Source organism: Cydia splendana, chromosome 4, assembly GCF_910591565.1.
Source record: "Cydia splendana chromosome 4, ilCydSple1.2, whole genome shotgun sequence".
Classification (NCBI taxonomy): domain Eukaryota; kingdom Metazoa; phylum Arthropoda; class Insecta; order Lepidoptera; family Tortricidae; genus Cydia; species Cydia splendana.
The window spans coordinates 18626760-18639499 of record NC_085963.1 but is presented as its reverse complement, the minus strand read 5'-3'; the positions used below and the strand labels follow the sequence as shown (position 1 = coordinate 18639499).

Sequence of the window (12740 nt, the reverse complement as noted above, 5' to 3'; positions counted from 1 at the left end):
TGCTTCATATGATGTACTCTATCTAAGCTTAACATTAATAGTTATTAATGATCAGTTGATCAGTTGTCAGTTGAAGTAAGAACCATGGTAAGTAAGTATGATATTTATTCAAATTCCCAACAACATTCCTTGATATACACAAAGGAATATTAATCGATTCCCTAAGTGTTGATTCCCAATGAATCGGTTAAGTACTTAATTCTAAAACAACTAAAGCTGATATCGACTTCAACAGTTATCAACTTATCAATTATCATTGATGACCTCTGACAAATTTGCAGCCCAGCAACATATTGTTTGCAAATACCGGAAAGGGCGAACAAGAAGTGTGTATGTAGAAATAAACTTATTAAAATTTGCTAGATTTCCCTCTAGATTACAAACTGCTAGATTGCAAGTAACTGTTTACAAAGGTAGTTCAAAACTCTCAAAACAATTATCCCCTAAACGGTACTCATCTTCCATTGAAGTTTTTAAACAAAGTTGTTTCTGATCAAAACGTGAGAGCACTCCCACATTATCGATCTAGAGCATTGACAAATTTATATGACGACAAAAATTTATCAATCTCCGATATATTTCCTTAGAGTAACTTATTTACTTAGAAGAAATGCGAAATGAAATAAGCAAACGCATTGTTACGGATGGGAGTCGAGAGGCGTGCCCAAATCCAAGCCGCCCAATCGCTGTGAACATTACTTTGTAGCTCTCGCCACGCCTCGCTGATTCTACCTCTGTTTAGGTATTTTGGACCAAGTGCTAGTTGTTTATAATTTGTCCAAGGATAATTAACCTAATTTTTATAAATCCCCAGTTTTGATCTTAATTAATCAACTTCATCGTCGCTATCATATGCTACTTAAAAATGGATTAAAATGTTTGCTGCGAAATCATGTGCATGTAGAGTCGTAATAAAATATCGAGTCATAATGAGATGTGATGCAAAAACTGAATTAAATCACATTATCTTTTTTTATGATAACCGGGGCCAATTTGCCTCGAGAAAGTGACAGAAGATGACTTGGTTACCATGCCAATCATACAGTCACATGACTTTTTTGTTAAGTGGCGATATCACGGCCGGACTTTCAGCAATATACCTATAAATTTGGCAATTCAACAATCGCCTGGTCTGTTGTCTTGCAAAATTTGGCAGCTCGGGTAGGTACTTATTCTTAGTAACTTGTCAATTTTATAGATTAGGTTAGTCACCTGCATAACTCGGCGTAGCCGGATCGAAGTAAAGTAACACACTCAAGGCCAGATTAATTACACTCTTCGAGTTTAATTACAACCTTCACATATTGATAACATTATCGTTTTAGCATATACTAATAAATATTACCTAATCGGATAAGATAAGACTTTACCTGTTTGTATAATGTATTTCCCTGGTCGGCATCTACATGCCTACTGGTACTGGCCCTCTACCTATTCTTAAAACCTTGTTTGTAAACTGATTTGAGAAAAGTCAACAAAATTATCAATATAATCAAAACGTTATTAATATTTTCTTTGATTAAAACCTATTTAAAAACACAATTTTTTTAACAAAGATCTGAACGAATAAGGATGACCCATGCTGGAGCGGTCCGGGTCCGGGCCGAAGCGTCCGACATTTCAGTTTTCCACCGATCACCCATCATAGAAAACGAAAAGTAGGAATCCTTAGTTCAATCACATAGAAAGTTAACTAAGTAAGTTTCTGTTCTTTCTAACAGATCAAGAAAGAAACCATAGTAGTGAGTCGTCACCCGTAGCGGGCTGAACGCGATGCAACTTATGTAATGGCTTGGTTCTTTAAACCAATTTCACATTGATTACACGATTACATACCTACATACAACGCTAGTGAATAGCGAACTCGAAAACTGTCTTATCATTCCCAAAAAAACCGGGCAAGTGCGAGTCGGACTCGCGCACGAAGGGTTCCGTACCATGACGAAAAAAAAACGGAAAAAAATGCAAAAAAAAAACGGTCACCCATCCAAGTACTGACCACGCCCGACGTTGCTTAACTTTGGTCAAAAATCACGTTTGTTGTATGGGAGCCCCATTTAAATCTTTATTTTATTCTGTTTTTAGTATTTGTTGTTATAGCGGCAACAGAAATACATCATCTGTGAAAATTTCAACTGTCTAGCTATCACGGTTCGTGAGATACAGCCTGGTGACAGACAGACGGACGGACGGACGGACGGACGGACGGACGGACGGACAGCGAAGTCTTAGTAATAGGGTCCCGTTTTACCTTTTGGGTACGGAACCCTAAAAAGGCGATTTCCGTTTTGAATCAATTGGCCCTTAGGTAAGAACGGTTCATCCTATTACGGCGAACAGAAATAGGTAGGTATTTTTTTATTATTTACAAACAGTTCAGTATAATTTGTATATAAAGTCCTACAAAGCTACTCTACATCATTAATGACAAATTTCTATGAAAATATGACTTTTATAAAGACGGGAGTGTCTTTATATTTATATGAGTCGTTGCCGAGTTACCTTAGACGGACTATACGTATTTGTAATAAATATGTTATTGTTAAGATGGTTTAGCTTTGTTGGTATGATCCACATTACTGATTTTGAATAGGCTTGATGATTAGATTCATTGTAATTTAATTAAGGTAAATAGGTGAATGCCGTTTTTGAGGAACTGATAATGAATACCGACCTATTGTCTACTTGGTTTGCTTTGGAGAGAAACTAATTATGTCTTAAAATTAAATTCTAAACTTTGTACCTACTCTCTTTCTTAACTTTTTTTTTCATTTTCTTTTTTTGTTTTTCTAAGATGAGACAGGGGTCTGCAATGCAAGAATCTGAATAGAAGGGTCTATTGAGATTCTATAAGGGGATTAGGTCAGGTTATTGCCGAGTTCATGAGAAGAAAGGTCCTACTCCTACCCTTAAGACGTGTTTAAGACCGTCTCAGATATCACGATAGGGATACTTTAATTTGAGAATCTTGATAAACCATGCTAGTTAATTCCAGGTAAGCGTTATCTTAAAGTATAGTTAAAATTAATTAGGTTTCCAATATCAGCAAAAGTTCGCTAGTTGTTCAAATTAATCTACTTACCTATAATTTTACTTTAACCTTACTTAGAATATTGTCGATGAGTAAAGCTATAAAATAATAATTTCTGGAGAACCAGCTCTAATCTAGCTTTAAATTAGTATAGGAGGCACATCTGTGCATTTCCCACTACCTCTCGACGGCGGCGGCGTAGCCACCCGCACGGTATCGGATGTCTTTTGTTTCCCGGGGCCACTCCAGCACGCCCGCCGATGCGAGCATTCCGGAGGCACAACCCACCACAGACGTAGACCTCGACTCAAAGGAAAATATCACTTATTTTTAAAGGCTTTAGCGACATTAAGAGGCTTAAGCTCGGCCTCCTACTGTACTTTGAAAGGCATTTAATTGGAAGCTTATGAGTGCAAAGAAAATGAGAATGTTTTTGCATTATGTAACATGATTTTTAGTTTTAATTAGATTTGTTAATATGATACGAATTGATTCGTCTACCTACATATGTAAAGAAGCAAGATTCTAAGAATTCGGATCTATTAAGGTTAGGTTTACATTAGACTTCAGTAACTGAAGGCTGCATAATTAATGTAGAGCCGAATTTACCTCGCTAAAACTTCTGTTTCCTGCAAATACCAACAAATGTTCAATGTTCATGTGTACTATTTATAACAATTTTAAAATTTTTAACGATATTGCGCAGTTACCTATCTATGACTACGGAGTTACTTAAATATAAACATGCATGAATGATTTCGTCCGTTGTAGGAACTTTTTATAATACATAATTTAGCTGAAAATCCCACAATTTATTGTCGAAATTTCGGCTTCGGGTCGCAATGTGACAGGCGCGGTGCATTGCGATTATTACAGCCATTCCATGTCACAGGGGTGCAACGGACATCCCTCGCCCGTGCACCCTTCCCTGCGGTACCCTGCCCGAGCATTGAAAATGGGGTTGTGATTCATTTCTCATGGCCACGCCGCTTACAAAGCTTCCAAATTTATTATATTCACGCAGTTTTTAACAAATGGGACAATTCACTTGCATCTGTTCCTTTTTCGAGCGAAAAACGAACGTCATCGAAATTCACATTTCGCTTCAGTCGTGAAATCATGAAACGTGAGTGTTCATAATTTACGCGTTATGTGAGGTTATAAGCGTGCTATGCCTTTGTTTATGTGAAATAAGTTGGAAACTATTAAGTTAATCTTGTTCCACTGAAACGTACAACGACAAAAACACCTTCGCTCCTTGAATCTATGTAGACACATTAAAGAACAAAGTTTCTTTAGCTGACAAGTGTTTTATATAGGTAGGTACTATTTTTTTTCTTCCAAGCAAGCATGACGTGGCCTTTTCAAAGCAATTCCGAAAACATTTGGCAACCGACGTTGTAGTGTCAAATTCAGGAGTGTTCTGCCTGGCTCGAGTCGACACAAACCACCTGCGCGAGAGGGCACGACTTCCGTGTTTGATGTAATTTTGCGATACAGCTTGTAGGTATAGGAATACATTATACACACGTAGCTGCCGGTGGCTTAGGTAGGTATGTTAGTAGCATTGAGGTGCGATAACGCTCCTAACCGTGCGATATGCGCGCTGTTTCGCTCCACAATCACAATACGAAGCCATTTCTAAATTCAAACTTAACAGCTTTCCTTCTTGCTGAAAGACTACTTTGATTGGTACATACCCGATGCAATAACTATAATGTTAAGTTTTTAGATTTTATCCTGATAATTTTTTCAGTGTATTGAATAGGCCTGACGGCTGACAGAAACCGCAAAATAAATAAAGGCACTCACAAATCCATATCCTCGACTTTTACTGGTTTGCCGGTCTGTGATAACGACAGCCTCCTCGATGTCTCCATATACCGCAAAATGCTCTCTCAAGCTCTTGTCTGTGGTGTGGTAGGGCAGCCCCCCGACGAAGAGTTTCGTCCAGGTGGTGTCCTTCTGTCCGGGTAGCGCGCCCAACGCCAGCAGCCCCTCGGGCTCGGCAGGCAGCGCGCCCGCCATGAGCATTCCTTGAACCGCCTCCGTCGCGACGGCCACGGTCACTGGATGCACTAACACTGCGCGAAGCGCTGGGACTCGATTGCCGGTGGCGGTGGTAAACTTGTAACTTGTAAACACGGAGGGCCCGGGCGGCGAGCGTGCGTGGTGGAGGTCGAGCGCGGACTGTAGACGCACGTGGCGCTCGGGACTAATTTTAGCCCCCGCGGCTCCCCTCCCGCCACCAGATGCGCCGGCACCGCGCCACATGCGTGGCGTGCCCTACTGCCTGCTACCCTCCACGTAACGCTAATGATATGCCTCTTTATCATTTAGGTATTTTGGATTTTTTTAACAATGCACCATAAAATAAATAGAACTTACCTAAACATTTTTGATTAACTACGAGTATTTAATTTAAACCTAGATTACGACCCCGATACATTTTCCTTCGAAGGTCAGCGTCAAAGGAACTACTTCGATGGCACAGTCAAACTTAGTAGGTACATACATAGGTAGTTCCCATGAACATGCTGCTTGTGACAGTTTTCATTTTCACATCAGGTACGAGGAAAACACGAAGAGCAGGAAGGGAAATTTCGCTCTACAATTGCTCTACATAATTCATATACCTATTATATGATACCTATGTGCACCTAGTTACGTTTAAAGCTGACTGTACATACATTAAAACTACCCTATAATTTTATGGAGGTAATAAGAAAGGAGTAGCTTTTATAAGCATGTAGCAAAAGGCAGAAAAGTACGGAATTGAAACTATGCAGGTACCTATTAAAAAATTGCAAAGAAATAAATCGCACTTATTATCAAGTCTAAAGACTTGATGATATGGTGATAACTTTTACTATAGTTATCTATTTTCAATCCCATAAATAATGTAGTTATCCCTTATTTTAAGTTGGAAGTTTGTCTGAGTACCCACAACACAAGCCTTCTTAGCTTACCGTGAGGCTTAGTCAATTTGTGTAAAAATGTCCTATAATATTTATCGAACGAGCGAGCGAAGCGAAGCGAAGTTCTTCGAACGAGCGAGCGAAGCGAAGCGAAGTTCTTCATTCGACTTGGATCACGCGGCTGGCTAGCGGCACGTCCCGGCATTTCGATGTTTTTAAGCTGAACTGTCAGAAGATAGTTTGATACTCAAGAACTTAAGTAAATTTGTTCTAATTTAAATGAAATTGGGTAAACGTGTAGTTGAGAACATTATATTTCAGTCATTAAATTATGAGCAGACTCGATCAAGGGATTACTGAGGTAGAAGAGCTTAGAAGGCCAAAAAGCTGTTTGTGAGAGGTCTTGCTATTCTGGTCATTTTATTTGCAAAAAACATGGTCGAATTTAGTATCAAATGAAAGTACTCGGTTTGCACTTTTATAATATCGATTTTAAATTTACCATTTTTAAATAATTAGCAAGATAAAAATAAAATAATTTAAACATAATTTAGGTGTTTGACATTTGACAGGAAATATTTCGGCTTAGCACAGATACAGTTTATTTTAATCTCTATGATTTCTATGACGACTTAAATCCAGGGGAGGGACAGTCGTATATAAAGCACTTTATTCGAAAAAATAGCGACATCTATATTACTTCACGCTAAACTTTTTTTTTTTTTAATAGCGCTTCACTTTATTTCGTCAGAACGTCTTAAAAGTATGGTATCCAGGGCATGGACCAAACAAAAAAATACAGTTGAACAAATTATTTATGGCCATCGTTGCCATGGAGGCGATTGTCACAAAAAAACAACTTTGTCAAATAAAACTCAAAATCTCCCATCACTGGAATTATTCTTAAACACATACAAGAAAATAATATAAAACTTTAACGGCTTTACTTGCTCTACTCTTTCTATAATACTTGTCATCTTATATCTATTGTCCATCTCTTATTTTTCTCCTTATGTTGGCATGCTGCCTAACTGTCAAAACTATCGCCTTTCCCGCTCTTTTTCTAATAAACTGTACATATGTCATGTGTTGTCTGTGATGTCCATAACAATAAATGTTTTTGTTTTAGGTTCCCAGCACAATTCCTATCACCAAATCAAAATTATTCACCGAACATTCTTATCGTGCGTAGTACGTCTTAAAACGTCGTCATTGGCAAAATCCCTCCTGCCAATACACACAAGAGGGGAAAGCCATAAAAAAAAAAAAAAAAAAACACAAAATATTATAACACCCCATTTATGGTCTGTACTATGGCATAATTCAGATAAATAAAAATACTTTCAGTTTTACAATGTCAAAAGAAACATACGCCATCACAGTTGCTGAGAACTTTATTACCAAAAAATATTTGGCGGGTAGATTCATAACCTGCTGCGTGTAATTGTGTTTCGTGGTCAATTGTGTGTTATTCCAGCCGTGTATGATAGGTAATTTATTTACATCAACAGTCAAGTTAAAAGTACCTAATCTGTTTTCGTGTATTAGTAAATATCCTGAAGGCCTCTCTTCAAAGTCAAAGTTTTTTACGTTCGCAACATACTTAGATGCTATTTATGCCCCTCCCCCCCTGATATTGACGTTGATATTTCTGGTTAAGAATTACAGATGGCATTTCAAAATGGATGCAAAAAAGTTCCACGAGAGGGCTCTCTTTGTCCTATATATTTTTTTTTTTTTTTTTTTTTTTTTTTTCAAATACAAAATTTCTTTATTAACAAGTAGAACAAGCAAGATTGACAAAAGTAGGTAATTATACATGTATAATACACACGTTACATTACAGTTAGATTAGCAGTAGCCCTCACACTAGGTCGAGCCTGTGTCGTGAGGACTGTGGTGAGACAGTAGTAGCAAAAAGAATTAACAACTAGGTGGTGCTATAATACGAGTACATGAGATGGTATAATTTTACTATACAAGTTAATTAAGATTGTATACTACTTTAACTAAACTAATTAAGCTAACTTACATGCAAATAATGACTAATTAATAACTATATGAAATTAGTGGATTATGCACTTTACTCTGTGCGCACATGTGTGTGTGAGTGTGAGTGTGTGTGAGTGTGTGTGTGTGTGTGTGTGTGTTTGTGTGTTTGTGTGTGTAAGAGTGTGTGTCTGCATGTGTTTTACTGCAAAGGTTTCAGTACCTCTTCAGTTTCCTTGTAAGAGAGAGAACCTAGCCACCTTCGGACAGCAATCTGAAATTCCTTGAGTGTCATGTTCTGGACTATGAATATTTTTGCTATGTGATTGTACACATATGGGTGGAGAAATTGCGGGAAGCGACGTGCATAAGGCGTTTGCATTTTGTTCCGTGGAACCCGAAAAGTCCTTTTGCTGGTAAGGGTTGCGAAGCTGGGCGAGTTTATCGTGCTTCGATGCATTATCGTACCTATCCTGTAGATAAACAATTGCCGGACCGAGAGCGAGTTGGATTGTATAAGTAGTTGATCTGTTGGAAATTGAAAGGGCTTTTTGTACAATGTTTTTAAGACGGATCTTTGAGCCCTTTCTATACTGAGCATCGTTGAAGTACCTGCCCCGCCCCATACCGATATGCAGTACCCCAATATAGATTGACATAATGTGACGTATACTAGTCTTCGAATCTGTTCGTCGGCACAGTTACGAATTAGCCGCATCACATACGCAAGCTTCCTGACTCGTTGCGATAGAGATGCTATATGCTCTTTAAAAGAGAAGTGTTGATCGATGTCCACGCCTAGATAACGTACACAGTCTGCACGGCTGATCGATTCACTTATGTTATTATAGACTGAGTTGTGGAAGCATTGAATACGCAACGGCATTTCGAGATTTGGTTCGGAGGCCTTAGTTTTGTGGAAGCAGATGTATTTGGACTTTTTGACATTAAGGGATAGTAAATTATTGTCTAACCAGACCTTTAGGGCATTCACACCTGCTTCAGCTCTACGCATAGTATCAACCCATGAGTTGCCGCAGAATATGGCAGCTGTATCATCTGCGTAGCAAATTAGTTTATCTATAGGGCTATTAGTGCTAACGGAGAAGATGTCATTCATGTAAATGACAAATAACGTTGGGCCCAGTACGCTTCCTTGAGGTACCCCGAAGACTGTTGGTAAGCTTTTACTTAGGCAGTCACCGACCCTAACACTCTGATGCCTATCTGTGAGATAGCTACGGAACCATTGAAGCGGTAGCCCCCGAATGCCGTAGTGCTCTAGCTTGTTCAGAAGTATGGATAAAGACACTGTGTCGAACGCTTTGGCGAGGTCAAGGAATACGCCCACACACTTCTGGCCTTTGTCTAGAGCTTCAGTCACTTTCCTGGTTAGAAGGTCTACAGCATCCTCTGTCGATTTACCACATCGGAAGCCAAACTGGAAGTTTGAGAGCAGGGAAAAACGCTCTAGGTAGTTGATTAAGCGACGGTTGACAATTTTTTCCAACAGCTTTGAAAAAATCGGCAATAGCGAGATTGGACGATAGTTTTCGGGGAGATTTTTAGGGCCGTTTTTGTACAGCGGAATGACCACCGCCCTTTTCCATAAGTCCGGAAATATTCCGGTCATGAGACTTAAATTAAAAACGTGAGTTAGCGGTTTTAGTATATTAGGTTTGATTACTTTTAGCAACAAAGGGCTGAAGTTGTCATAGCCAGGCGCGCTATCATTGTGCAAGAGACCCATGAATTTACATACTTCTTGCTCATCCGTAGGTTGCAAAAAGAATGAGTGAGCCACTGAGGGAGTTAGGTGCAGGTTGGACAAGAGTGAGGACTCTGTTTTATTCATGCGCAGGAGTAAATTGTTGGCTAGGTTCTTTCCTATATTTGCAAAGAACTCGTTGCAGTGGTCCAAGGACTCGCTAGGCGTAGGTTTTATTTTAGTTAATTCCAGAGCCTTTGACTGGGTTTTTGGGATTTCAGCGATGCTTTTAATAGCCTTCCAGAGGCCTTTGGGGTTGTTTTTGTTTTTATCAAGTTGTGATTTGTCGTACTCATTTTTTAAATTATGTTGTAGATTTGTTAGAAAGTTTCTGTACCTCTTGTAAATTAACTTTCGCACAGGGTCATTAGGATGTTTTTTTGACTCTAAATGCAAATGGTCGCGATGCTTTTGACATCTAATGAGGCCAGGAGTTATCCAGGGTTTTAGAGTGAATTTTCTCCTACTTACACGTACTTTAGTGGTGTGCTTCTCTATTACTGTGTTTAACACCTTGTGGAGTTCAGTCGCTGCTAAATCGGGAGTACTATGTTTTGTAACAGAGGCCCAGTCCTCGTCTTGAAGATCTGAGTTAACGGCACGAAAGTCCGTCTTTAACATATATCGACTTCTGATTTTATTGTTATATCTGTTAGTCGCCGTACTAAAAATTACAATGTAGTGATCTGTTATGCTTGTATGACAAACTAAGCCAAGTACGTCGTTTGATTTTGTTTTAACATATACGTGGTCAAGGCACGCGTCAAGCCTGGTAGGTTCAGTAATTGCTGGCCGCATCCCCGATTCAGCCATGAAACAGAGGTAGTCATTGGTTTGGTGATCGAAAGTATTTAAGATATTTATGTTAATGTCACCGGTGATGATAACAGACGAGTTTTTGTCGACTGTGCTAAGTGTGTTACCTAGATGAAAAAGGAATTTAGTTGTATGTGTAAATGAGGGTGAGCGGTATAAGCCTATAACTGTGATTGACTCCGATAGCTTAATGAGCAGGCATTCTCCTTCCTCAAAAAAGGGTTCTGCAACAGTTGCATTCCAATTTTTCCGAACGTAGGCTACAACTCCGCCAGCGCGGTTGAGATTGTTTTTAGTGGCGTACATGCAGTAGCCGGGAATCTGTCCGGGTTGCGCTCCCGCTCCTAACCAGCATTCTGTTAGAATTATTACATCTAAGGTTAGGTCTAGTCGCTGTAATCCTACGAGGAAAGAGTTAAAATTTTGATGGATACTGCGGATATTAAAGGAGAGCAATTTGAAATTGTGGGAATCATGTATTGATTCTTTGCAGGTTTCTAGGCTGGTTTGAACCCGACATTCAATTGCTAGAGCCTGATCTATATCATTTACAATGTTAGCGCCTATTATTATAGCGTGTCATGATTTTACAGGTGGTCAGACTATAGCAGGAATTTGAGAATGTCGGGCTTAATTTAGTGACGGGGTATGTGGGTGTGGAGTTGTGTGTGTAGTGTGAGACGAAAGGGTGATATGTGTAAAGTAAATTATCATTGTGTGCACAGATATCCAAATATACGATTAAGCATACCTGCAAATCTAATACTAGACTAACTAATGTTTGAGTGTTCCACTGCGACCTCCGCGTCCACTGGACCCGCATTGACTTCAGGTAATCCGATTTGAACATCAATTTCATCAAGTGATCGAATAAGGATCGCAGGCTTACCTTCCGCCTTTCGAACGTATATACAACCGTTGCGGGTCCAGCAAAAGCGAAAATGGTACTGCGCGGACCGTTGTCTGGCGGCGTGAAAAAGAGCCCGATTGTACTTAGATAGCCTTTCATTTATGAACACTTTTGTGGCCGAGCCTGGCACTATGTCTTCGGATGTCAGATTTCGACGGACTTTGGCAGCCTTCACTATTTCATCTCTTCTGGACTGTCGAGTAAGTTTAATCACAATCGGTCGCGGTTGTTGTTTTTTCCCGGCTCTGTGTCCATGGGTACCAGTTGGGCGTCGTTTGGCTCCTGCTCGGTATACTCGGCTTACTTCGTATATTATACTTCTTCGCTTAGTATATTATACATACTACTCTTTGCTTAAATTTATCTATCAGTCAAGGGCTCCACAGATCTTGCAATAAATCCAGGCGATTTTTGATCCATTCAATCCATTGCCGCCTATAGTGCGACATAATAAAATAGTAGAAATTAAATAAAATGGAACTCAAAAATGTCCATAATAAATTGTTGCCATGTGTAAGCATTTAACATGCATTTTACGTCAAAAATGTGACAGTTACGTAGAAAGTGGTGCCCTCATTTATTTTCTACTATAGTTGGGCAAGCAGATTTTGTCAGTAGAAAAAGGCGGCAAATTTGAAAACCGTAGGTACGAAGGAATATCGTCCCATGGAAAATTTGAATTTCGCGCCTGTTTCTACTGACAACATTTGCTTGACCAACTATATTTTATGTCGCACTATGTACCTAAGTAGAACAAAGTCAATCGCTCTATAATAATTTTTGGTTAATTGCGAGGTCTCAGTTCGGGGCGAACTACTAGTTTATTTATTTATGATATGATTAAATGTTTCGCTTGTAGACGGTAAAAAACTAGCCTTTCTAGGAACTCGTCGCCGTTGCGCGTCGCTACCGAGAGTTCCACTAACTATAAACAAGATTGAACTCCTTCAATGTTTGGACTGGAACACCACCAAGAAGTGAATTTACAAAATAGGAACCAAACAGTACTCGTACTCTCTGCAGCAGTTTTCTATTACAGTATGGGGTTTTTCAGGATATGAAAGGGTTGGCGAAACTTACTCTGGGTCCAAAGCATCGTTAAACCTATCCTACCCTACCCTAGTCTACTCGGTACCCATTAGCCATCCTGCCATTCCTACCTATTCCTATAGATTAATTCATAAAGCTGTATACCTAAAATTTTAAATCTATGAGAATTGACGTTTCAGCACAAATCTCCCAGCAGCTATTATGAACCAACCGAACCTACGGTTACAACTATCTTCAGGCAGTTTTAGGTTGCAAACC

The 12740-nt window shown here is 39.3% G+C and overlaps 1 protein-coding gene across 2 annotated transcripts in view; it reads right to left on the bottom strand.

Annotated features, from left to right (window-relative positions):
- Nucleotides 1-5320, bottom strand: part of LOC134790082 (RNA-binding protein 24-B-like) — a 38578-nt gene extending 33258 nt beyond the window's left edge. For both annotated transcript variants that reach the window (XM_063760845.1, XM_063760847.1), the window contains exon 1: nucleotides 4844-5320. In XM_063760845.1, coding sequence (XP_063616915.1) covers nucleotides 4844-5305 — 462 coding nt within the window. In that variant the 5' untranslated portion in view covers nucleotides 5306-5320. The remainder of the gene's footprint in view (nucleotides 1-4843) is intronic.
- Between the last annotated feature and the right edge of the window lie 7420 nt (nucleotides 5321-12740).